General features: G+C 34.7%; 1 protein-coding gene across 3 annotated transcripts in view; it reads right to left on the bottom strand.

Annotated features, from left to right (window-relative positions):
- Positions 1-23,961, bottom strand: part of NBEA (neurobeachin) — a 739,008-nt gene that overhangs the window by 496,305 nt on the left and 218,742 nt on the right. For all 3 annotated transcript variants that reach the window (XM_066381029.1, XM_066381023.1, XM_066381024.1), the window contains exon 30: positions 12,493-12,931. In XM_066381029.1, coding sequence (XP_066237126.1) covers positions 12,493-12,931 — 439 coding nt within the window. The remainder of the gene's footprint in view (positions 1-12,492; positions 12,932-23,961) is intronic.

The following is a 23,961-nucleotide window of genomic DNA, read 5'->3' as shown; positions in this document are numbered from 1 at the left end:
AGCTGATGCCTACCCATGAAGACCTATAACCAACACAACCAGGAGCAGTGGAAGACAGCATCAACCCTAGACTCAGCTAGCTACACAAGCAGCATGCCCAAAGGAGGAGTCCAACAGGCATCCGACACTGTGGAGAATAAATATGCCCAATAGGACAGACACTGCAGTGTCTAATTCACATGATCAAGGTTGAACCTTAGAGCCAGCCAGTCTAAAGGGATAACCAAAGTTCTGGAAGGACCAACAACAATCAATACTCACATACAAAAGGAGAGAAATATTACCCTCAAGAAGCATTCCTAAAGCAAGAAAATCAGGTGGACTGGAGTTCAGTACTACCAAACCCCTCTTCCACATAAAGACACCAAAGAAATTGCAAAGTCAGACAGTGTTACCTCATACACAAACAAAATGGGCAAAGAAATGCAACCTAAATGAATCAACAAGAGAAATGACCTCCAAAAAGAACTAAATGGAATGAAAGTAACCAAACTACCAGATGCAGAGTTTAAAATAATGATTTTTAAGATGCTCAAGAATCTTAGAGCAACAATAGATGGTCATAATAAATACCTACATAAAAAAATTAAAGAGAGAGCAAGCAATGTCCTTTTTGATGAAAGGACATTGAAAGAATAAAAAAGAACCAGTCAGAAATGACAAATACAATATCAGAAATGAAGACTACACTACAAAAAGTGAACAGCAGGCTGGCCGAATGAAACAGAGGATCAAATCAGTGATTCAGAGGACAAGATAAACACACACACAGAAGCAGACCAACCAAATGAAAAGAGGCACAAAAAGACTGGGGAAAGTCTGTGACCTCTGTGACAACATGAAGAGAAACAACATAGGCAACATAGGGGTTCCTGAAGGACATAAGAATGAACAGAGGATAGGGAACCTGTTTGAAGAAATCATCGCTGAAAATTTCCCTACATTGAGGAAGAAAAAAGTCACACAAGTTCAAGCAGCACACTGTGTTCCTTTAAAGAGAAACCCAAGGAGACCTACACCAAGACACTTCATAATGAAAATGCCAAAGTAAAGAGACAAGAAAGAATATGAAAAGCTGCAAGAGAAAAGTAGTTAATTACCTGCAGAAGAGGCCCCATAAAGACGACATCTGACTTCTCAACAGAAACACTTGATGTCAGAAGGGATTGGCAAGAAATATTCAGTGATGCAAAACAAGGACCTACAATCAAGACTACCTTATCCAGCAAGACTACTGTAAACAATTAAAGGAGAAATAAAAAGCTTCATAGACAAAAACAAAACAAAAAAACTCAAAAGAATTCATTACAACCAAAGCAGAACTGCAAGAAATATTAAGGGGCCTGCCATAAAAAGAGCAGAGCAAAAAAGAAGCCGAGAAAAAGAGAATTGTAGATTTAAAGAATGAAATGGCAATAAATAACTACATATCAATAATAACCTTAAATGTAAATGGATTAAATGTTCCTATCAAAAGACATAGGGTAGCTGCATGAATAAGAAAATGGGACCTGTACATTGCTGCCTACAACAGACCCACCTCAGAACAAAAGAAAAACAGAAAGTGAGAGGATGGAAAAAAGTATTTCATGCAAATGGAAATGAAGAAAGAGCTGGAGTAGCAATACTTATATCTGACAGAATAGCCTTTAAAACAAAGGCTATAGTAAAGGATAATGAAGGTCACTAAATAATGATAAAGGGAGCAATCCAATAGGAGGAAATAACCATTGTAAATATTCACAGACCTATTAAGGAGCACCTTAATATATAAAGCAGATTTTGATGGACATAAAGGGTGAGATCAACAGCAATACTATAATAGTCGGAGATTTTAATACCCCACTAACATCAATGGATATATCCTCCAGACAGAAAGTTAACAAACAAACAATGGCCTTAAATGACACACTAGATCAACTGGATTTAAGTTCACTTAAATCTCCAGAACGTTTTACCCCAAACAGCAGAATATTCATTCTTTTCCAGTGCTCATGGTACATTCTCTAGGATAGCCCACGTCAGGACACAAAACAAGTCTCAATAAATTTATGAAGATTGAAATCATATCAAGCATCTTCTCTGATCACAATGGCATGAAACTAGAAATCAATTACAACAGAAAAACATTGAAACACTTGGAGGCTAAATACCATGTTATTAAATAACAAATGGATTAACAGTGAGATAGAGGAAGAAATAAAAATTTCTTTGAAACAAATTAAAAAAATATACAACTCAAAACCTATGTGAGAAAGCAAAAGCAGTCCTGAAAGGGAAGTTTTTAGCTATACAGGTGTATCTTAAGGAGCAAGAAAAAGCTCAAATAAATAACTTACACCACACTTAAAAGACCTAGAAAAAGAACAACAAAATAAAGCCATGAAGAAGTAGAAGGAAGAAAACAATAGATCAGAGCAGAAATAAATGACACAGAGGTAATAAAAAAAGAAACAATACAAATGATCAATGAAACCAAAAGCTGGTTCTTTGAAAGGTAAACAGGATTGACAAACCTTTAACCAGATTCATCAAGAAAAAAAGAGAAAGCACTTAAAAAAAATAAAATTAGAAATGAAAGTGGAGAAGTAACAACTTACACAGCCGAAATACAGAGGATTGTAAGAAAATATTATGAAGATCTATATGCCAAAAAATGGGAAAAACTAGGAGAAATGAATAAATTCCTAGAAACATACAATCTTCCAAAACTCAATCTGGAAGAATTAGAAAACCTAAACAGACTAATTACAACAAAGGAAATTAAAATGGTTATCAAAACACTCCCAGCAAACAAAACACCTGGACCGGATGGCTTCACAGGTGAAATTTATCAAATATTCAAAGAAGAACTAACACCTATCCTTCTCAAACTATTTCAAAAAATTCAAGAGGAGGGAAGAATTCCAAGCTCCTTTTATAAGGCAAGCATTGTTCTCATTCCAAAACCAGGTAAAGACACTAGAAAGAAAGACAACAATATGCCAATATCCCTGACAAACATAGATGCTAAAATTCTGAACAAAATATCAGCAAACCATATCCAGCAATACATCAAAAAATCTTACATCATGATCAAGTGGGATGTAGTCCAGGGATGCAAGGCTGATACAATATTTGTAAATCAATAAGTGATTCATCACATAAACAAAAGGAAGAATAAAAATCAAATGATTATATCAACAAATGCAGAAAAAGCATTTGATAAAATCCAGCCCTGATTCATGATCAATACTCTTAACAATTACAAAGGGAATACAGGGAACATATTTCAATATAATAAAGGCCATCTATAACAAACCAACAGCCAGCATCATACTCAATGGGCAAAAATTAAAAGCAATCCCCTTAAGATCAGGAACAAGGCAAGGGTGCCCCCTTTCACCACTCTTATTAAACACAGTGCTGGAAGTTATAACCACAGCAATCAAACAAGAAGAAATAAAAGGCATCCAAATTGAAAAAGAAGTAAAATTATTATCATTATTTGCTGATGACATGATACTGTACATAAAAAACCCTAAAGTTTCAGTCAAAAACTACTAGACTGGATAAATGAATTCGGAAAGATGGCAGGATATAAAATTAATACTCAGACATCAGTGGCATTTTTATACTCTAACAATAAACTGTCAGAAATAAAAATTAACCCCCTTCACTACTGCACAAAAAATAAATAAATAAAAATAAAGTACATAGGAATAAATTTAACCAAGGAGATAAAAGACTGGTACTCAAAAAATTATAAGACTTTGAAAAAAGAAATCAAGGAAAATCCAAACAAGTAGTAGCATACACCATATTCATGGATAGGAAAAATAAACATCATTAAAATGTCTACACTACCCAAAGTAATCTATAAAACCAATGCAATTCCCATTAAAATATCAATGGCATACTTCAAAGACATAGAACAAATATTCTAAAAATTTATATGGAACACAAATAGCTTCGGCAACCTTGAAAATGAAGAGTAAAGGGGGAGGTATCACACTCCCTGATATCAACTTATAATAGAAGGCCACTGTAATCAAAACAGCTTGATCCTGACATAAGAACAGATCAGTAGAACAAAACAGAGAATCGAGAAATAAATCCATGCCTTTATGGTCAGTTGAGATTTGAGAAAGGAGGTAAGAACATACAATGTAGTAAAGAGAGTCTCTTTAATAAATGATGTTGGGAAAAGTGGACTGGTACATGCAAAAAAATGAAACTAGACCACCAACTTATACAGTTCACAATAATAAGCTCAAAATGGATAAAAGACATTAAGTAAGTTGCGAAACCTTAAACATCTTGGAATGAAACATAGGCAATAAACTCTCTGATATCTCTATTAGCAATATTTTTGCCAATTTATCTCCATGGGCAAGTGAAATAAAAGACAAAATAAACAAATGGGACTCTGCAAACTAAAAAGCTTCTTCACAGCAAAAGACATCATTTAAAAAATAAAAAAGGCAACCCATACAATGGGAGAACATATTGGTCAATACTTCTGATAAGGAGTTAATAACCAAAATTTATAAAGAACTTCTAGCCTGACCTGTGGTGGTGCAGTGGATAAAGCATCGACCTGGAAATGCTGAGGTCGCCGGTTCATAACCCTGGGCTTGCCTGGTCAAGGCACATATGGGAGTTGATGCTTCCTGCTCCTCCCCCTTTCTCTCTCTCTGTCTCTCCTCTCTCTCTCTCTCTCTCTCTCTCTCTCTCTGTCTTTCCCTCTCCTCTCTAAAATGAATAAATAAAAAAATAAAAAATAAATAAAAAAAAAAAAGAACTTCTAAACCTCAACACCAGGAAAGTAAACAATCCAATTAAAAAATGGACATTCCAATTAAAAAATGGGCAAAGGAACTGAATAAACACTTCTCCAAAGAGGACATACAGATGGCCAATAGGCATATGAAAAAATGTTCTACATCACTAGTCATCAGAGAAATGCAAATTAAAACCCCAGTGAGATACCACCTCACACCAGTCAGAATGGCGCTCATTAACAAATCAACACACAATAAGAGCTGGCGAGGGTGTGGAGAAAAGGGAACCCTCCTGCACTGCTGGTGCGAATGCAGACTTGTGCAGCCAATGTGAAAAACAGTATGGAGTTTCCTCAAAAAATTAGAAATGGGACTGCCTTTTGACCCAGCTATCCCACTTTTAGGAATATATCCTAAGAACACCAAATCACTGAATCAAAATAAGATATGCACCTCAATGTTTACTACAGTATTATTTTCAATAGTCAATATCTGGAAACAACCCAAGTGTCTGTCAGTGAGTGAGTAGATAAAAAATCTGTGGTACATATACACAGTGGAACACTACGTGGCTGTGAAAAAGAAGAAAATCTTACCTTTTGTGATGGCATGGATGGACCTGGGGATTATTATGCTCAGTGAAATAAACCAGGAAGAGAAAGACAAATATCATATGATCTCACTTATGTGTGGAATCTAATGAACAAAGTGAACTAAGGGATGGAATAGAGGTAGATGCAGGGTCACAGGGACCAGAGGGAAGACGAATCAGGGAAAGGAATCAGATAAGGCAAGGAGATTAGTGAAATTATATATACATAACACATAGATACAGAGAACAGGACAGCAAACCCCAGAGGGAAGAGAAGAAGGAAGTTAGGGGGAGGGGGGAAAAGGAGTGTAATGGGGCACATTGGTTGGGGAGTGAGGGTGTTGTATTGAGTGGGACACTTGAATCCAAGTTAACACAATAAATTAAAATTAATAAAAAATAAAAAATATTATAATTTTAGGTTTATCTTTAAACTTCTAAACAAATGTTGAGATGCAAAATTTCACTGGCTATCTAGCAAGAAAATAAAATTATCAAATTCTGACTTGAAAAGAAGTCATTAGTGAAAGTATAATACTTTTTTTCCTACATCTCTCATTAAAATCATTATGAATAAAATAAAGAAACACGAGCGGATTGGTGGTATGTGAGACAAATCTATAGATGGTAAAAAAAAAAAAACTATTACCAAAATTTCCTAATTAACTGATCTATCTACTTTGGGCAAAAACTCTCTGTAAGATTACCACAGGAGGATATGAGAACTAAATCCAAAAAAATTAGTTATATGGATGAGAGGAAAAAAATTTAATCTCAACCACCTTTAACAATGGCTTATAAATAAATGCAAACAACATTATATTCTTGTCTACTGGAAAAATGAAATCATCTGATTTAATATCAATTTTTGTAAAAGTCTCCAGATACTTCATTGACAGCAAACCAGCAGAGTCTGACAGCATGACATGTACAATAAATAAATACTGTAGCACAGTGGCCAATAGTCCAGTTATTAATGCCGGGCAAACCTGAGTTAGAATTCTGCCTCCAACAATTACTAAGATATGTGGTATTAAGCAAGTACATCTCTCTAACTCCATTCACTTCACCTTCAAAATGAGACTCACAATAGTTTGAACCTCATAAGACTGTTATAGAGATAAAAGGATAGAATGTATATAAAGTGCTTAGCACTTCACCTGGAATACTGTAAGTGGTCAATACATTTTAGCTCTTATTAGTATTTTCATGTCTCCCAAAAGTGCTGAGGCAATCTAGATCTGTATCAGTACCGAGAATGAAAGAAGCAATAAACTTGATATACTGTAGAACTGTCAGTCCTCATGAACAAGATCCTATGTGTGGTTTTAGGCACTGTATTTCAAGACTAATGACTAAAAGTATCATGTCCATAAAAGGACGATTAGAATGACAGTAAATCTGGATAACAAGTCATTTGAGAAAAAGTTGACTTAAAAATTATTTTAAAAAATTCTACCAATTAAAAATCTAGCTTAAAGGCTTTAATTACTGTAAAAAAATAGAAGACTCGATAAAGACGATGTGGGACATATACACTATGGAGTACTACTCAGCCATAAGAAATGATGACATTGGATCATTTACAACAAAATGGTGGGATCTTGATAACATTATACAGAGTGAAATAAGTAAATCAGAAAAAAACAAGAACTGCATGATTCCTTACAGTGGTGGGACATAAAAATGAGACTAAGAGACATGGACAAGAGTATGGTGGTTGGGGGTGGGGGGGAGGGGGAGGGGCACAAAGAAAACTAGATAGAAAGTGACAGACGACAATCTGACTTTGGGTGATGAATATGCAACATAACTGAATGACAAGATAACCTGGACATGTTTTCTTTGAATATATGTACCCTGATTTATTGATGTCACCCCATTAAAATTAATAAAAATTTATTTATAAAAAAATCTGAAGATATATAATAAGAAAACAAGATGAAACTTCCATGTATCTCCAAATAACAAGTTAAGACCAAGAAGGAGAAGAAATCCCTAATAACCTTTATAAAGTCCAGTTTCCAATCACAGATGTGTTCAAATGGTTAAGATGCTAATGTCACAAGGGTGTGCTGAGGCGGGTGGGAGGCTGGCTTCAACTGTTTTCTCAGATTCTTGCTGTCTACAAATTTATGCATTTATGAAAACTACAGGCAGTCTCCGGGTTACTAATGAGATAGGTTCTGAAAATGTTTAAGTATTTATATACATAGAAAGATCAAAACAAGTACTATGTTAAGACAAATGTGTATAGCTAAATGTATCTGTTCCAACTTATATACAAATCCAACTTAAGAACAAACCTACCAAACCATCTTGTTTGTAACCTGAGGAACTATTTCCCCTTTAATTCTTATGGCCACATTGTTTATATGGAATCAGACAGTTCTGTACTTAATAGTATTTCTTCACCAATACTACTCATTCCATAACACCTGAAATTTTCTGTGTCCTAAGAAATATATTTTACAAATAATTTGAAAGTTTATACTGATTGATATGTACTAATAACACATTCATTATATTTTGGAATGCTATGTATTTTCAAATACTTGCATATGACAGTAAACATTTCCACTTTTACACAATCTTCTATAAGGTTGTTACTCAGCATTTGCCGCTAGGTTACCTATCTCACCTACTCTAAAAGGCTTACCTAGAAGTCTGCTCTACCCATTGGGCAAATACACTAGGGTGCATAAATTCCCTGAAATATACACAAGTTTTTGGAGTACATACACATTTCTAGGGTGAGCATATAATTTTTATCTGGATTTCAATATAGCCACATAAAAGTTAAGAGCCTACGACCTAAACTATGCCCATATTCCACTCTTCTTCTAGAGCCACTATTTATACTGATGGAGTCCTAGAATCCTCTACATGAGCGGTTCTCAACCTGAGGGTCGCGACCCCAGCGGGGGTCGCGACCCTCAGGTTGAGAACCACTGTTTTAGACAAACTATCATCCTTAGCACTAAAATTAAAAATGTTATTGTTAATGTTTAAAAATTATAAATATTTAGCCTAAGCTTCTACTTTGGTTTCAATAATATGAAGACTATTTATAATGATTTTTTAGTCGTAAAATATTTACAAAATATATATGTTTTAATTTTCTCTCTTTTCTCCTTTTTACTGAATTTATCAGAGTTAACGTTGGCTAACAAAATAATACAGGTTTCAAATGCAGTTCTCAGAGAATGAAACACTTGGAAGAAGGATATTAAAGTTTGAGGTGGAAAATGCAGATTACTTTGCCGGAACTTCTCAAACACAGGAATTTGAATATAAGTAGATTTGTAAAATCCTAACGGATGAAGTATTATCATGTAAGGTAAATGTCTATTAGCCAGAGAGGCAACACACTTATCTGGTATTTGTGAAACCTCAGACTTAAAACAATTTTCTAAAGCTAATAAGTTAAAATGTTTGGAGAGGCATATTGTCCTCTGCCCCTTTTCATTCTGTCTTGTCCAAACAAGGGGTGGATCATGAATCTTATTGGAACTAAGACTGAGTTAATCACAGAGATATACCAAATTCTCCAAAGATTAAAACCATGTGAATATATAGAATTAAAATTACTAACTTATAAAAAATACATAGCACAGCTAGGATGTTTATAAACCATAGACCTATATAGAAGTATAAAGAAACAGTATTTGGGGAAACTTTGCAACTTGATTTACAAGATGATTAAGCACTTCTGTTAGAAATAAAACCATGATAAATATTTCTCTTTGTTTCATGGTAACAGTTCATTAGAAAAGATGTCCTAGTTAGGTAATTGTAATTCCTTTTGCACAGAGTGTCTTCTCACTGTACAACAGAACTAGTGGATGTCTAGCATGTTCAGTGCTTAACAATTCATAAATATACATCTGTTAGGGCCACTCAAGGTCATTGAAGACACACCTGAATTGGCACAGATGATGATGGGTGGAAATGGAAGAAAAGGAATTAGCTCCTCCCATATATGTAAATAAGAATATTTATATATTTCATAATATAATCTATGAAAGATTTAAAACCAAAAGAAAAAAGGGTCATTATTTAAGTTTGTTTTAAATGTTTCTAAAATTTGATGCTGCAGTTTATCTACTGAAATAGACTGCAAAATATAAAAAATAAACTTCGCAACACAAAATTCTCAATGCTCCATCTTAAGTGGTGAGAAACATTCTATGCAGAACCTAAGTTAACACAATTCAAATCATATCACTTGTTTTAGGAGGCTATTTCCAAATTTACAGTCTAGAATAAAGAGCACACTTTTGTAATAGAATAAATAAATTATTGGTTAACAGAAGTAAAATCCTATGTGATTTCCATGGGGACTGTACAATAATATTATGAAGGAGGATTTAGTTATAAATAAATGAACAACTAAGTTTACAGCTATTTTTCAATGAAAGGTAATCTGATGAATGCATTACCGGTACAGTAAGACCCATGATAATTCCATGTGTGAAGTTGGTAGTATATAGGACTTTGCTTTGAAAGCTTGTCATCTTAGATCTTCTTTTCGAAAAATTCGATCTGATGTTCAAAGATGTCATAATTTGGGTTTCACACTGTGGAGCTTCAGAAATGTGTTTATATACTCCAGTATATAACTGGAACGTTCTTAAGACAGATGAGGCAAATGGGGGCAATATTTTGGAAGTACGATTGAAAAATGCAGTTGTCCAGAAGCACTTGTGGGGATGACGTCCCTGAAAAGCTGCTCGAAGCCCCAGAGTTTAAAGTTACATTTTTGATGTTGTCACTCTCAATCTATTGAAGGGCTGACAGACAATCAAACCCGTCTGGCTGGCTGGCAGCTCATTTTGCTGGCAGGTGGCAAACAATTAGACACACCAATTTGTGCCTCCTGATGACATTAAAGCATGAAACTAAGTTGTATGCAGGCCCTAGTGATTTGTGTGAAAGCATTTCAAAAATAATACTCTCTGCCGTGGCAACTCATTTCAGACTGCCACCTCCCATTACGGCCGTGAGCGGTGAAGACGACAGACTTGAGTTCCGTGCGGTGCGAGGCCGCTTCTGTTCAATCCGTCATCAGCGCCCCCGGAGACCTCAATCCCCTCCTTTCATCAATATCATCTCATCATTTACATTTGATAGTACTTGAGCTACTGCATATATTAACTAGACTGGAGACCCTTCTCCTAAGAAAGAACTGAAATATGATTTGTGCACCTCAATTTCATTTCTACTTACTCAATTTAGAATAATGATTCCACTCCCAGTGCATTTTGCACAAAAGCTACCAAGCACAAATCAGAGAGTTCTGTTTTTTTAAAGCAGTATCCTCAAAAGTGTAATAAATTTTGAGTAGCTAAGAATATTGGCAATCCGGTGATTGCTTTGCTAAGGTTTATTGAAAAAAAAACTGCTTTAACAATAATCCAAGTTAAAACAAAAAAGTTTAACTTAATTTTTATTCCATTGGATTCTCTTATGCTAATTACAATAATGCTCAGTATGTACTGCTTTGAATTTTAACAAAATTTAAATATGTAACTTAAAATGAAAAGAAATACAACTTTCATTTCCCTAAATTAAATTATTGTAGCATTTATTTATAAAACTATATAATCAAAGATACTTACATGCATGCTTATATGCACTCATAAACACACATAACCAGATATCCAGGGACCATAATGCACATGAGTAAAGAAGACATCAATATGAAATGGCATAAGGAACATACAAGAGACTATATGAGTGAACATCCAAATTTTAATACAAACTATTTAAAAGAAAATATCTTTCTATATTTATAGACCTTTCTCTTTTTAGCTTTTTAAATTTTTTGACATTTAATGCATTTTACCTTACATGGCAAATATTTGCAAACATTTTTATCTTATTACTTATAAGTTGTTAGAAGACAAATATTTTATTCATCTTTGTATCCTACATAATGACTAATGCCTTTTATATTTTCACAATAGACTTTCAAGAAACATCTGTAGGACACTGATTAAAAGTTTAAATTATATTTTTATACAAAAACAATAGTTCATTCTAACTAAAAATGGCTTTACTGCCATACTGCTATCCCTAAACACCAAAAATTACCTCTATTGGAGACAAAGCAGTTTGACTAGTGTAAAAAAACCAAAAAACAATATGGAAAAATATTATATTTTGACTACAGGGTGGGACAAATGTAGATTTACAGTTGTGAGTATGCAAAACACAAATTATTTTCTTATATTATTATTTATTTAATACTGTATTGTTTCCCATACAAATAACTATAAATCTATTTTTGTCCCACCTTGTATTTATTTTGACATTACATGTTAAGAAACATTTGATTTCTTAACTTGATATTTGCAATCTAAAAAAAAAACTGCTTGGCAATCACTTAACAGACATATTTACATTTGTTTTACAGGAAAAAGCATTTTGAACATCCAGAAGATTAAAAAAATGGTGTGTAAACATAATTTGGAATATGCAACAATCCCAATATCAAAGTTAAGCAATATTGTTAGCCCTAATAACTATCATAAAATACAGATGGGGCCATTTAGAACCCTAAAATGACTTTCATCAATATTTACTTTCAAATACAAGCCTCAAAATACGGCTTTTGCACAGATAAATCCCATAAGGAAAATATCACACATTTAAAAAACATTTCCATATATCTGTGTTTAAAACTCAAATTTGAACTTTATTACTTAAAGCAGGCTATACTATTCAACAATTATTATAGTGCTCAGTAATTTTATATTGGAATTCCAGAATCAGACTAGATCTTGGAGAAATCTAGCCTATCCCCTCCCATTTATACACATGAAACAAAATTAAGTCCAAAAAGATGAAATGACTTCCCCAGTGTAGTCACTTGATGATCGATTATAATCAGAATCTGAGTTTCTCTATTTCCAACTCAATGTGACATCCTTCATGTCAAACTGAATTCTCTTTTTTGAGCCTATTACCATGATACTACTATGAGATCAATCAAGTTGACCTGTCACTTAGTCTTTGCAGTAAGAATCTACTTTAATAAATAGTGTTTTTGTGACCCCCTAATATTTTTAAATTAATAGACTCAAATGTCCCTTGCATGTCCAGAGCACCGTGAATGGTCAGGTCCGCACCTACCTGTCGAAGGAATGAAACTGCACAGGGAGGATGGCGTGTGCTTCTCTCCTCAGGGCTGGGTCTGGGTATGGGATGGGCTCAGGACCACATTCTGCAATTTCAACTGGAGCAGCCACAAGACTTTTCAGTATTTCCTTGACGTTGATGCCTTTGGTCTGACTGATGCTCGATATGGATGGTGCGGGCTTCAACATTTCGCTGGGGCTCTCAGTTAAGCTTTCTTGAGATTTTTTCACTTCTGACGACAAAGTGGACAGCAGCTCGCTCATGGCGTCAGGGCCAGTGCCAGGCTCTAATTCTGCACCGTTCAAGATGCTAGCCACTTGCTCTTCTCCAATTCCTGAATCTGTATGAGGAATGGTGCTCTCTAGCTGAATCTCTTCACCAGGGGTTGGCGTTTCTTTTTCCTTTATAGCATCTGGAAATGCAGCAGGTGTTTCTGTAATGAAAGAAAATGGTTAAAACAAAAAGCTTAAGTGGAAACCCAGTATTTTTAATAAAATATTTTCACATATTTGAGGAAATTAAACATGTAATAATCTGTTATCTGGACATGTATGACACAACTGGGTTAAAACATATTCATATGTAACTGTCATTCTGATCAGTAACCATCAACAGAACCCTGTTTCGCTTATAAATCATCTGGCATTTCAAAATCAATGGCTTTAAAACACAAAGAAATAGTTCCTACCCAAAATTTTCAGAGCAGCTTATAAATAATTATTATACAGTTCCCCTTTTATCCTTACCTTGTTAGCTAAAAATATGAGATTTTTTTTTTTTTTTCTTTTGTTTTTGCATTTTTCTGAAGCTGGAAACAGGGAGAGACAGTCAGACAGACTCCCGCATGCGCCCGACCGGGATCCACCCGGCACGCCCACCATGGGGCGACGCTCTGCCCACCAGGGGGCGATGCTCTGCCCATTCTGGGCGTCGCCATGTTGCGACCCTCCTGGGCGTCGCCATGTTGCGACCAGAGCCACTCTAGCGCCTGGGGCAGAGGCCACAGAGCCATCCCCAGCGCCCGGGCCATCTTTGCTCCAATGGAGCCCCGGCTGCGGGAGGGGAAGAGAGAGACAGAGAGGAAGGCGCGGCGGAGGGGTGGAGAAGCAAATGGGCGCTTCTCCTATGTGCCCTGGCCGGGAATCGAACCCGGGTCCTCCGCACGCTAGGCCGACGCTCTACCGCTGAGCCAACTGGCCAGGGCCAAAATATGAGATTTTTATACTTCTCTAACATTGCCCTTAAAAATGTCATTTTTATATCTCTTATGGTATTTCAGTAACCAATAAATCTAACTGAAATATAGATATATAAACTAGTTAAAGACATCATTTTAAGTTTCCATGCACATAATACATAAACTTCTGAAGAGTAAATCATAAAAAGCATGTCAAATGATTAGTTCAAAATAATAGTTTAATAAAAAAATAATGCCGCTCAAGAATTTGGCCTACATGAGACTTTAAGAATAATTATTTCAGAATACTCATTTTAATGAATAAATATAAATTTCAACTTATGATAACATAATTGAAAAAATATAGGTATGAAATACATGTATAACACTGCCAATTAAATTAGATTTTAAAAACACCTTTAACAATTAAATTCACATGAAATCTCATTATAGAATAGTTAATATTATAAAGTTCACCATATAATAAAGTTATCAATTTGTACATCATGTTAAAAAGTTTATCTAATCTACAGTATGATGGAGATGATAAAAGATCTTAATGAAGTCATGTTGAAAAAGAATATGATACTACATGTAAATTTTTTGCAATTTGGCATTAAAGTAGATACCTAGTAAGTATTTGCTCTTTAGAACTAAAGTCTTCATATTACTTAATATTCTTAATATACAATATTTATTCAAAGTGACTAATATATACATTTCTCACATTCAGTGTTATATTTCTCTACATATTTATTATAGGTATTAGTTTTGATAGGTACATGTCTGATTAGATGTTAAAATTGAAAGAAGAAAATATTAATTAGTATAATAATGATAATATTCAAACAGTGGATGACCAACACGAAAAATAGGACAGAACTCTCCTTTGTTGATCCCAAGACTAAACATTGAAATAACTTCACAAAAGTTTTGAGAAGACAAATCATTTCAATAATACTACTGGTGCAGCACTACAGAAGGGAAAAGTTAAGATAACATTTTACCTTCTTTATAAAACCTTGTGGCAAAGATTAAGACTTAGAATAATGCCTTTAGGAATAAATAGCAAGAGAAGGAATCAAGATGCTTATAGAATACCTAGCAAATGAAAGAGAATAGTGTGGCCCTGGCTGGTTGGCTCAGCAGTAGAGCGTTAGCCTGGCGTATGAAAGTCCTAGGTTCAAATCCTGGTCAGGGCACATAGGAGAAGCGCCCATCTGCTTCTCCACCCTTCCCTCATCCTTCCTCTCTGTCTCTCTCTCTCCCCTCCAACAGCCAAGGCTCCATTGGAGCAAAGTTGTCCTGGGCACCGAGGACAGCTCCATGGCCTCTGCCTAAGATGCTAGAATGGCTCTGGCCACAATGGAGCTATGCCCCAGATGGGCAGAGCATCGCCCCCTATTGGGCATGCTGGGAGGATCCCGGTCAGACACATGCAGGAGTCCGTCTGTCTGTCTTCTGGCTTGTAACTTCAAAAAAAAAAATACAAAAAATCCCCCAAAACAAAAAAAGATTAGTGTGATGCCACTAATTGAGGAAGGAAGCAAAAGAGGAATGTATTTGTTCAGGGAAATAATGAATTTTGAACCAATTAAGTCTGCATGATCTCTGAGATATCTATACCTGTAGTCAAGATCAATACAGCCATTTATTTTGGAATCACTTAAACTGAGGTGCTAGGCAGAGACAGGCAGTTGGATGCCAGATGCCTCTTTTCCTTACTGTGTTTCATTGAACCTAATTGAGTTCATCTAATACATTTTGGGGAAATTATGGGGTTAATTCAGCAAATGATGATTTCTACCTCATTTATCACATTCCTTCCTCCAAAACTCCTGTTTTACAGGGATTTATGAAGTGTTTACCTATTAAAATTTCATAGTGCTAATCTATTTTCCAAACTATCTAAATGAGGAATAACATAAAATGAACATTCAGCTCCTTTTTAGTATAGCACTAAAAATTATATTGACTAATTAATTCCTCATTAAATAATACTAAGAAAACTATAGAATTTTAAATGAAATATTAAAATCTGCACAATACAACCATGTAAACTTTGTTTACATGAAATCCAAAAATGCCAACTTACATAAAATTAAACTAAATTCTAAAGGAAAATAAAAAGATTTAAAAATTATTATTAAATTTCATTCTACACAAAAGAATGCAATGCCTTGAGTGATTATTTGCAATTAACTATATGATTCAAACTTTGTTTGCTATGCTAAATGTTTGAAAAGAATACTTCAGAAATTCAGTATTATTACCAAAAAATATGCCCATAATAGACAAATCTTAATTCAAAAGAAACAAAAGCCAAGAAGGTACTTCCAATTGATGCTTTGATTATGCTGTATAGATGTCTGAATTTATCCTACTTGGAAAACATTAGGCTCCAGGACTGCACAATAATGATTTCTTCAGCAAACTGACAGCTGTTGGTTGGGGAGGGGGGTGTGCTGGGTGAGAGATGTGGAGGGACTAAGCAGAAAAGGGAAAGAAAAAAACCTCATAGACATGGACAACATTGAGGTGACTGCGGGGAGAGGGAGGAGAGAAGGAGTTGGAGGAGGGTATGGGGAGATAAGTGGTTAAGTAACAGAGACTTGTCTTGCGGTGGTGAACACACAATACAGTGTACAGATAATGTGGTATATAAAACTGTGCACCTGAAACCTGTATAATTTTGTTAACCAGTGTCATCTCAATAAATTCAATGAAAAGGAAAAAAAATTGGGGACATTTTCAGACCAATATTTCTTCAAATATTCTTTCTGTCCTTTCTCCTTCTCTTCTCTTCCAGAACTCCCATATATGTGTGTTGGTTAACTTGATGGTACTTCACAGGTGTCTGAGGCTCCCTTCACTTGTTGTTACTTTTTTTCATTCTGTATCTCAATATGATCATTGCAATAAAAATTTCTTCAAGTATGGTGATTCTTTCTTCTGCCAATTCAAACCTTTGTCAAGTCCCTCTAATGAATTTTACCTTTTAGTTACTAAATTTCAACTGCTAAATTTCTTCTTGGTTCTCATATGATTAATTCTTTGTTTTTATTTTAATTTTTATTTTGAAATTAAATTTAATGGGGTGACATTGATTAACAAGAGTACATAGATTTCAGGTGAACGTCTCTATGGCATTTGAACTGTTGATTGCATTGTGTGCCCATAAGTTAAATCATATTCTGTCACTGTATATTTGTCCCTCTTTACTCCTCTCTCCCAACCCTTCCCCCTCCCTCTGGTAACCATTTCACTTATCTATGTCTATGAGTCTCAATTTTATGTCCCACCAATGTGAGATATATATTTGTCCTTTCTACTCCTCTTCTCCTTGCCCCCCTATCCCTGGTAACCACTTAAACTTTATCTATGTCCATGATCTCAGTTTTAATATCCCACCTATGTGTGAAATCATATAGGTCTTAGCTTTTTCTGATTTACTTATTTCACTTAGTACAATGTTCTCAGTCTATCCATTTGTCATAAGTGGCAATATATCATCATTTCTTATGGCTAAGTAGTATTCCATTGTATATATATGCACCACATCTTCTTTATCCAATCCTCTACTGAGGACACTTTGGTTGTTTCATATCTTGACTACTATGTTATTAATTCTTTAGAAATGGTTTTCTTTAATTATTTGAGCATATGTAAAATAAGTAGTTGAAAGCAACTGTTTAGTAAGTCCAACATCAGGGCCTCCTAAGGGATACTTTCTATTACCTGTTCTTTTCTCACTTTGTGTGTCAGCCATACTTTACTGTTTCTTTGCATGGCTTATAATTTTTTGTTAAAAATTATACATTTAAAATATAGGATGTGCCAATCCTGGAAATCTGACTCCTCCAACGTGGTTCATTGGCGCTCTATAACTTTTTTGAATGAAGTCTATAAAATCTATATTCCTGTCACCTGCAGCCACTGAAGTCCCTACTCAGCCCTGCCGTCAGCTAACAATTGGAAGGAGACTGCCTTCAATGTCTTGAACCAGTAAGATTGTTACTCATTGCCAGAAGATCTATGTAATATGTTAAGGCATATTTTCAACACATCCTATTTACATCTCTCTCTTACCCTTCATTTCCTGTTTACACAAGGCCTAAAGGTCAACTAGAGGTAAGTGACTGGCCTACTCAGGTCCTTCCTGGACATAAGTAAAGCCCCAGGAATATGGATGTCTCATTCTCAGAGGCAGCTGCAATGTTAAAAAAAAAATTGCTGATAATTATTTCAACGAATAACTTGGAAACAGGGCTTTACACAGTAAGTAATCTCTATTAGATCAAATAACAAGCCCAGTGAATAGAGCTTAGCCCAAGGGAGCTGCCAGATAGGTCCAATAGCGACCACGCTCTAAAACAGGACTTTCTAAAACCTCTAAACTTAGTTGGCCTCCTTTCAGCACCGACGAGACTGCTGGTTTGCACAGCTACCGTGGTTGTCTGGCAGCTGGCTTTCAAGGTTACTGTACTTGGGGAGAGGTGGATAGCAAGAGGGCCAGTTAAGTCACCACAAAGCTTGCTACTCTCATAAAGATTCTGCAGTTCTTCATGATTTAACAAACTGGATTGCTGCAAGCTGGATTACTTTCCAGAACTCTGAAAAAGGGATTTTTACAATTTTTGGAGTACTTTTTTGGAGTTCCTTACTCTGCTCTTCCAGAAATCCTGCCTCTAAGTGATGTTTAAGCTCCAAATTTTAGTATAGGTCCAATCTGTACATTTTAAATAAAATATCAAAGAGAAATTAGAAAATATTCACATATACATGTTTGCTTTTCTCTTGACTTAGCTTCTTTGTACTTTCTTTTTCTCTTCTCAAGTAAAAAAAATATATATCACACATTTCTGTAATGTAATGGAGACAAGTAATAACACGTAATAAATGCCAACACACATGCCTAAAACTTTTTTTAAATTACAGAAACACAAACAAACAAATATGGTATAACACTGTTAGTATCAATTAGGTACAACACAAATTGCATCTTATAGATGATTAAGAGTGTCTGCATTGTAATTAAGACTGTTTTACTTTCAATCAAAACTTATTCATGTTTTGTGATGTAGGATGAGCCATTTAACTTTTTCAGCCCCATTCTTTTATCTGTAAAATGAGCACAATCGTAGTTCATATATTATATAGTTGTTGTTATGACTAAAGAACATAATTCATGAGTAGTATCTAGTATAAAGTAATGCTAGTATGTTTTGTACTTGTTGCTATCATTACGAATTTTACTGTTATCATCATTGCCATCACCACCACCATAATAATATCCCATTAGAAAATAACAGAGCCCATCTACTCTATCAGTTTATTCTCTTTATTTTTAATGTCTCTTTTTCTGTAATGTTGACCCATTTACCTGCAGACCAATATATCCTACCCTAAAAAATGATCTCTCACCCACCACCCCTTGTAAGACTAGCCCTTGAGATACTTTGGGTATTTCTCCTTTTCTGAAGGAGGTATGTCATAATGAAAATATCATGGGAAGGTAATCAAATTGATCAAAATTCCAATTTGAACTCCACAATTTACTACTTCTCCAAGTTGTTCAGACAAATAAATTATGTTTTCAGAGTTGTAGAAACTGAACTTGGAAAATGTAGATATTAAGTATGCTGTGAGGATTATGAACTTGTTAGGCTATCACTTGTATTGTCCTGGCTAGATTCAGCTTTCCAAAGACTTAAGATTTCCACAGACACCCCAAATTACCAGATCTTGATGTCTATTTCCTTCTTCAGGTTAGTCAAGTTTTCAGCCAATATTACTTCAAATAATATTTTTCTCTCTTTTCCCTCTGAGAGGCCTATAATAAAAATATTCTGCTTGATGGTGTCGTATAAACCTCAAAAGCTGTCTTCAATTTTTCTAAATTCATTCTTCTTTTTGGTGGTCTAGTGAGTTCCACTGCCTTCTCTTCAGGTCGATGGACCCTTTCCTCTACATCCTAGTGTGCTGTTCAACCTCTACAGTGCAATGTTCAGATCAATTATCGCATTCTTCAGCTCTGTCACTTCTGACTTGCTTATTTTTCATTTTCTTTGTTGAAATTCCCCCTGTTTATCAATACTTTTTCCCAGTTCAGTGAGCACTTTTATGACCAACAGTTTGAACTTTTTATCAGGTAAATTACTTATCTCTCTTTCATTAAGGTTTTTTTCCAGAGGTTTTATCTTATTCTTTCATTTGGAACACATTCCTCCCTTTCTTCATTTTGCTTGACTCTCTGTGTTGGTTTCTATACCACCACCTATCCCAGTGTTAAAGAAGTGGCTTCCTATAGAAGATACACCTTGTCCTCAGCCCTGCCCCAAAATTGTCATATATTAAACCTTTGTGCTCATATAAGCAGCAAAATCCATGCCCGATTTCTGACCTAAAGAACTGTGAGGTGTTTAATTTGTGTTGTTTTGGGACAATAAGTCTGTGATAATTGGATATATCAGCAACAGAACACAAATATAATACACCTCTGCTTAGTTTACAGACCAGAGCCTTCATACAGGTTACAGGCCTATGTAAATTGACTCTCGCCTATCTAAACTCATGGAATATTTCTTCTTTCCTTGATTCTTTTTCACCACCATATGTTCCCAAAATATGCCATGGAATTTCTCAGAACTTGTGTTTACCTTTTCAGGAATATGTTTCCAATGTCCCCTTTTATTCCCAAACTAACTGAACTCATCCTTGGGTTCCCAGCTAAATGTCACTTCCAATGCCTTTCCCAAGCCCAAATTAAATTAGGTTTCCTTTTCTGTACTTTCTCATAATAGCCTGTAATTTTATTTTTTTAGAATATCACATAGCTTGCAATGGTATCTTAAAGTGTATGGTTTCTAAAAGTGTACCTCCTTCGCTAGAATTTTAGTTTCCTGAGGATAGGGACTTCTTGCACACTATTATATATCCCCAGTACCTGGGATGTAATAGGGAAGCATTCATTTAATCAACAAATATATAATAAAGGAATTGTAAAGTAAATAGAAAGAAGGGCAAAATTAGATGAAAGAGAAAGAGGGATGGAGGGAGGGAGGGATGGAGGAAGGGAGGGAAGGAGGGAGGGAGTAGGGAAGGGAAGAGGGAGGGAAGGAGGGAGGGAAAGGGGAGGGAGGGAGGGAGGGGAGAGATAGAAAGAAAAAGAGAGAGAAAAAAGAATAAAAGAGAGAGAGAGAAAGAAAAAAAGAAAGAAAAGAAAAAAAAGAAGAGTCTTTTTTGGTATTTTTAGTAATATTAAAAACAGACACTTAGAAGTTTAAAGAAATATCTGCTATGAATAAGTGGGCATAATTTTCACCAGTAAATAACTGAAAAATATATTCACTACACAATAAAAATTCTATAGTATATTAATGGTCGTGTTATAGCAGTGGTCCCCAACCCTTTTTGGGCCACGGATTGGTTTAATGTCAGAAAATATTTTCACAAACCGGCCTTTAGGGTGGGATGGATAAATAAATGTATCACGTGACCGAGACAAGCGTCAAGAGTGAGTCTGAGATGGATTAACAGAGGGAATCTGGTCATTTAAAAAAAATAAAACATTATCAGACTTAAATATAAATAAAACGGAAATAATGTAAGTTACTTATTCTTTCTCAGCAGACTGGTACCAAATGGCCCATGGACCGATACCGGTCCGTGGCCTGGGGGTTGGGGACCACTATGTTATAGAGAATCTATAAAATAAACTATAATGCACACACATAATAGATAATAATGGACCTATTCCAAATAACCTCAAAAACAAGATAAAATTAAAATAACATACTTGCAATACTGAAAACCTTACTGTTAGCTTATAAGAATATAAAAATTTAATAAATATTAATTTCATTTTTAAGTATGTAACATAAAAACTGAGCAGTAAAAATATTTGTGTATAAATTATTGGTCTATCTTTTTTCTTTTTCTTTTTGTATTATTTCTGAAGTGAGAAGTGGAGAGGCAGAAAGATAGACTCCCACAGGTGCCCAACCGGATCCACTCTCAGCTTGCCCATTAGGGGACGACGTTCTCCCTATTTGGGGCAACTGGAGCCATTCTAGAGCTTGAGGTGGAGGTCATAGAGCCATCCTCATTGCCCGGGTCAACTTTAGCTCCAGTGGAGACTTGGCTGCGGGAGGGAAAGAGAGAGAGAAAAAGGAGAGTTGGAAGGGTAAAGAAGCAGATGGGCTCTGTGTCCTGGCCGGGAATTGAACTAGGGACATACACATGTCGGGCAATGTTCTACTACTGAGCCAACTGGCCAGGGCCTATCATTTTTTCTATAAGATGCAATTCTGAAGTAACATTACTAGATTCGGATTATGGATCTTTTTATGTAAAGTACACATATTTATATTTTCATTTTCAAAATTTTTCTCAATTTGCAAATTATGGTATATTTTTGTTTCAATATAAACTTACTTGAATACTGGTAGATTTAAATAAAATTTAAAATTGTCTTATTTGTACTGTATACTGTCTTCCTTTTATTAGCTGATTGGTATTCCTACATTTTTTCCATTACTCTCATATATTATTTTAATTGATCTGTAAGACCTTTTTATTGAGGCTATTCACTTTTATCATGTAAATGTAAAATCTTTTCTGTGTGCATTTGTTCTTTTATTTTGTTAATATATTCAGACTTGTAGTATATAAAACTTTTATTGAGTCATATATTTTACTTGATAATTTTAGCCTTTGATGTTATCATTTATACATCTTTTCTTATACTATATAAATAAATACTAATTTTAATTTCTTAAATTGTGCTGTTTCATTTTTATCTTTAAATTTTAATATGTAATTTATTTTGCATATTATAAAATAAGGATATAAATTAATTTTTTCAAATGGATACCCCATTTGGTAAATTCCACAGCATTTGCCAAATGATACTTCCTCTTCCATTTAATTATACAAATTTTGTTTATAATAAAAAACATACAAATTTCAGTCAATTTATAGATTTTATGTATATGTCTATTCTTGTAACAATACCACATTATTTCAATTATCTTAATTCCTGTGTTAATCCTTTTCCCTGTTCATAAATTGTTAAACAAAAAATATAACATCTTTATTTGTAAGTTCATCAACTGTTGACTTTCATCTTATTTAACCTACAGTGACATAGTTAACACAAAGTTTCTCCAGTGTCTACGATAAGTTATCAATGTAAGTGTCTTGGTCTGGTTTCAGTATATATTTTATGGTGATCATCAATACTTAGCTTTTAAAAAAATTGTGCAGCTTTCTCACCAACTTACTCACTAGCTTACCAAATATTTACTATGGCTACTTCTGAGTACCAAGAGAAGACGAAATGGCCTACCTTATTGAGGTATACATTACAGTTAAACAATGAAAGAAATAAATGAATTGCATCACTGCAAGAAAATAAAGAAAGGCTGTCAGGACAGAGAACAGGGTGCTAGGTGAGGAAGCTGCTCAGCTACATTGGTCAGGGAAGACTTCTGGGAGGAGGCAACGTTTAGGCACACACATGAAGCATGAACAAGCACCAATCATACAAATATAGGGAACAGAGGGAGTCAAAATCAGGGAAAAATAGAAAGATCACAAGGCAGGAAAGTGCTTGGAATGATTAAAGGACAAAAAGGTTATTTTATGAGTTTAAGTTAGAAAAGCGTTCAGCAATCAGATTATTCAACACCCATGTGATATTTACTCTAATTCTAGTAAAAAAAGCTCAGTCAAATGGGACAAAAATCTCATTTATATCTTAAAATAAAAAGCAGCAATAAAAAAAAGAATGAATATAAGTAAAAGTGGTAAGAAAACCACTGTGGAGGCAGTTGTAGTAAGCAATGTAAATATGAACTGAAGTAGTCTTGCCACTGTACATTTACACATTTGAACTCTGTCCCAAGATTAGAGAGAGCCTTTAGAAAGAAAAATTATTTTATTATATTTGTTACATTACATATTATAAAATATGTATTGTATAAAGGACATTAAATATAAAATACATTTCATTACATTACTCTGTAAATTCGATATTAGTGTTATTTTAAGCTACTTCATCAATTACTAGACTTAAATGTCTAGAGACAAGCAATGAAGAAACTGGCACTACTCGAGGAAGGGCTAAGACCTTGAAAAGAGTGACAAAGATTAAAAGGAGAAGCCAGAGAGCTAGTACTGAAATTTTTGAAAAGGTCAATAATGAGCTGAAAAAAGGGACTGAAGAGTAAAAGAGTTAAAGAGTAAACCAAATCAGGGCTTTTCAAACTGTGAAAAACAAAAAA

Source organism: Saccopteryx leptura, chromosome 4 (assembly GCF_036850995.1).
Source record: "Saccopteryx leptura isolate mSacLep1 chromosome 4, mSacLep1_pri_phased_curated, whole genome shotgun sequence".
NCBI classification, from domain to species: Eukaryota; Metazoa; Chordata; class Mammalia; order Chiroptera; family Emballonuridae; genus Saccopteryx; species Saccopteryx leptura.
Note: the sequence above shows the minus strand (reverse complement) of the source record. Positions and strands in the feature narration are given on the sequence as shown.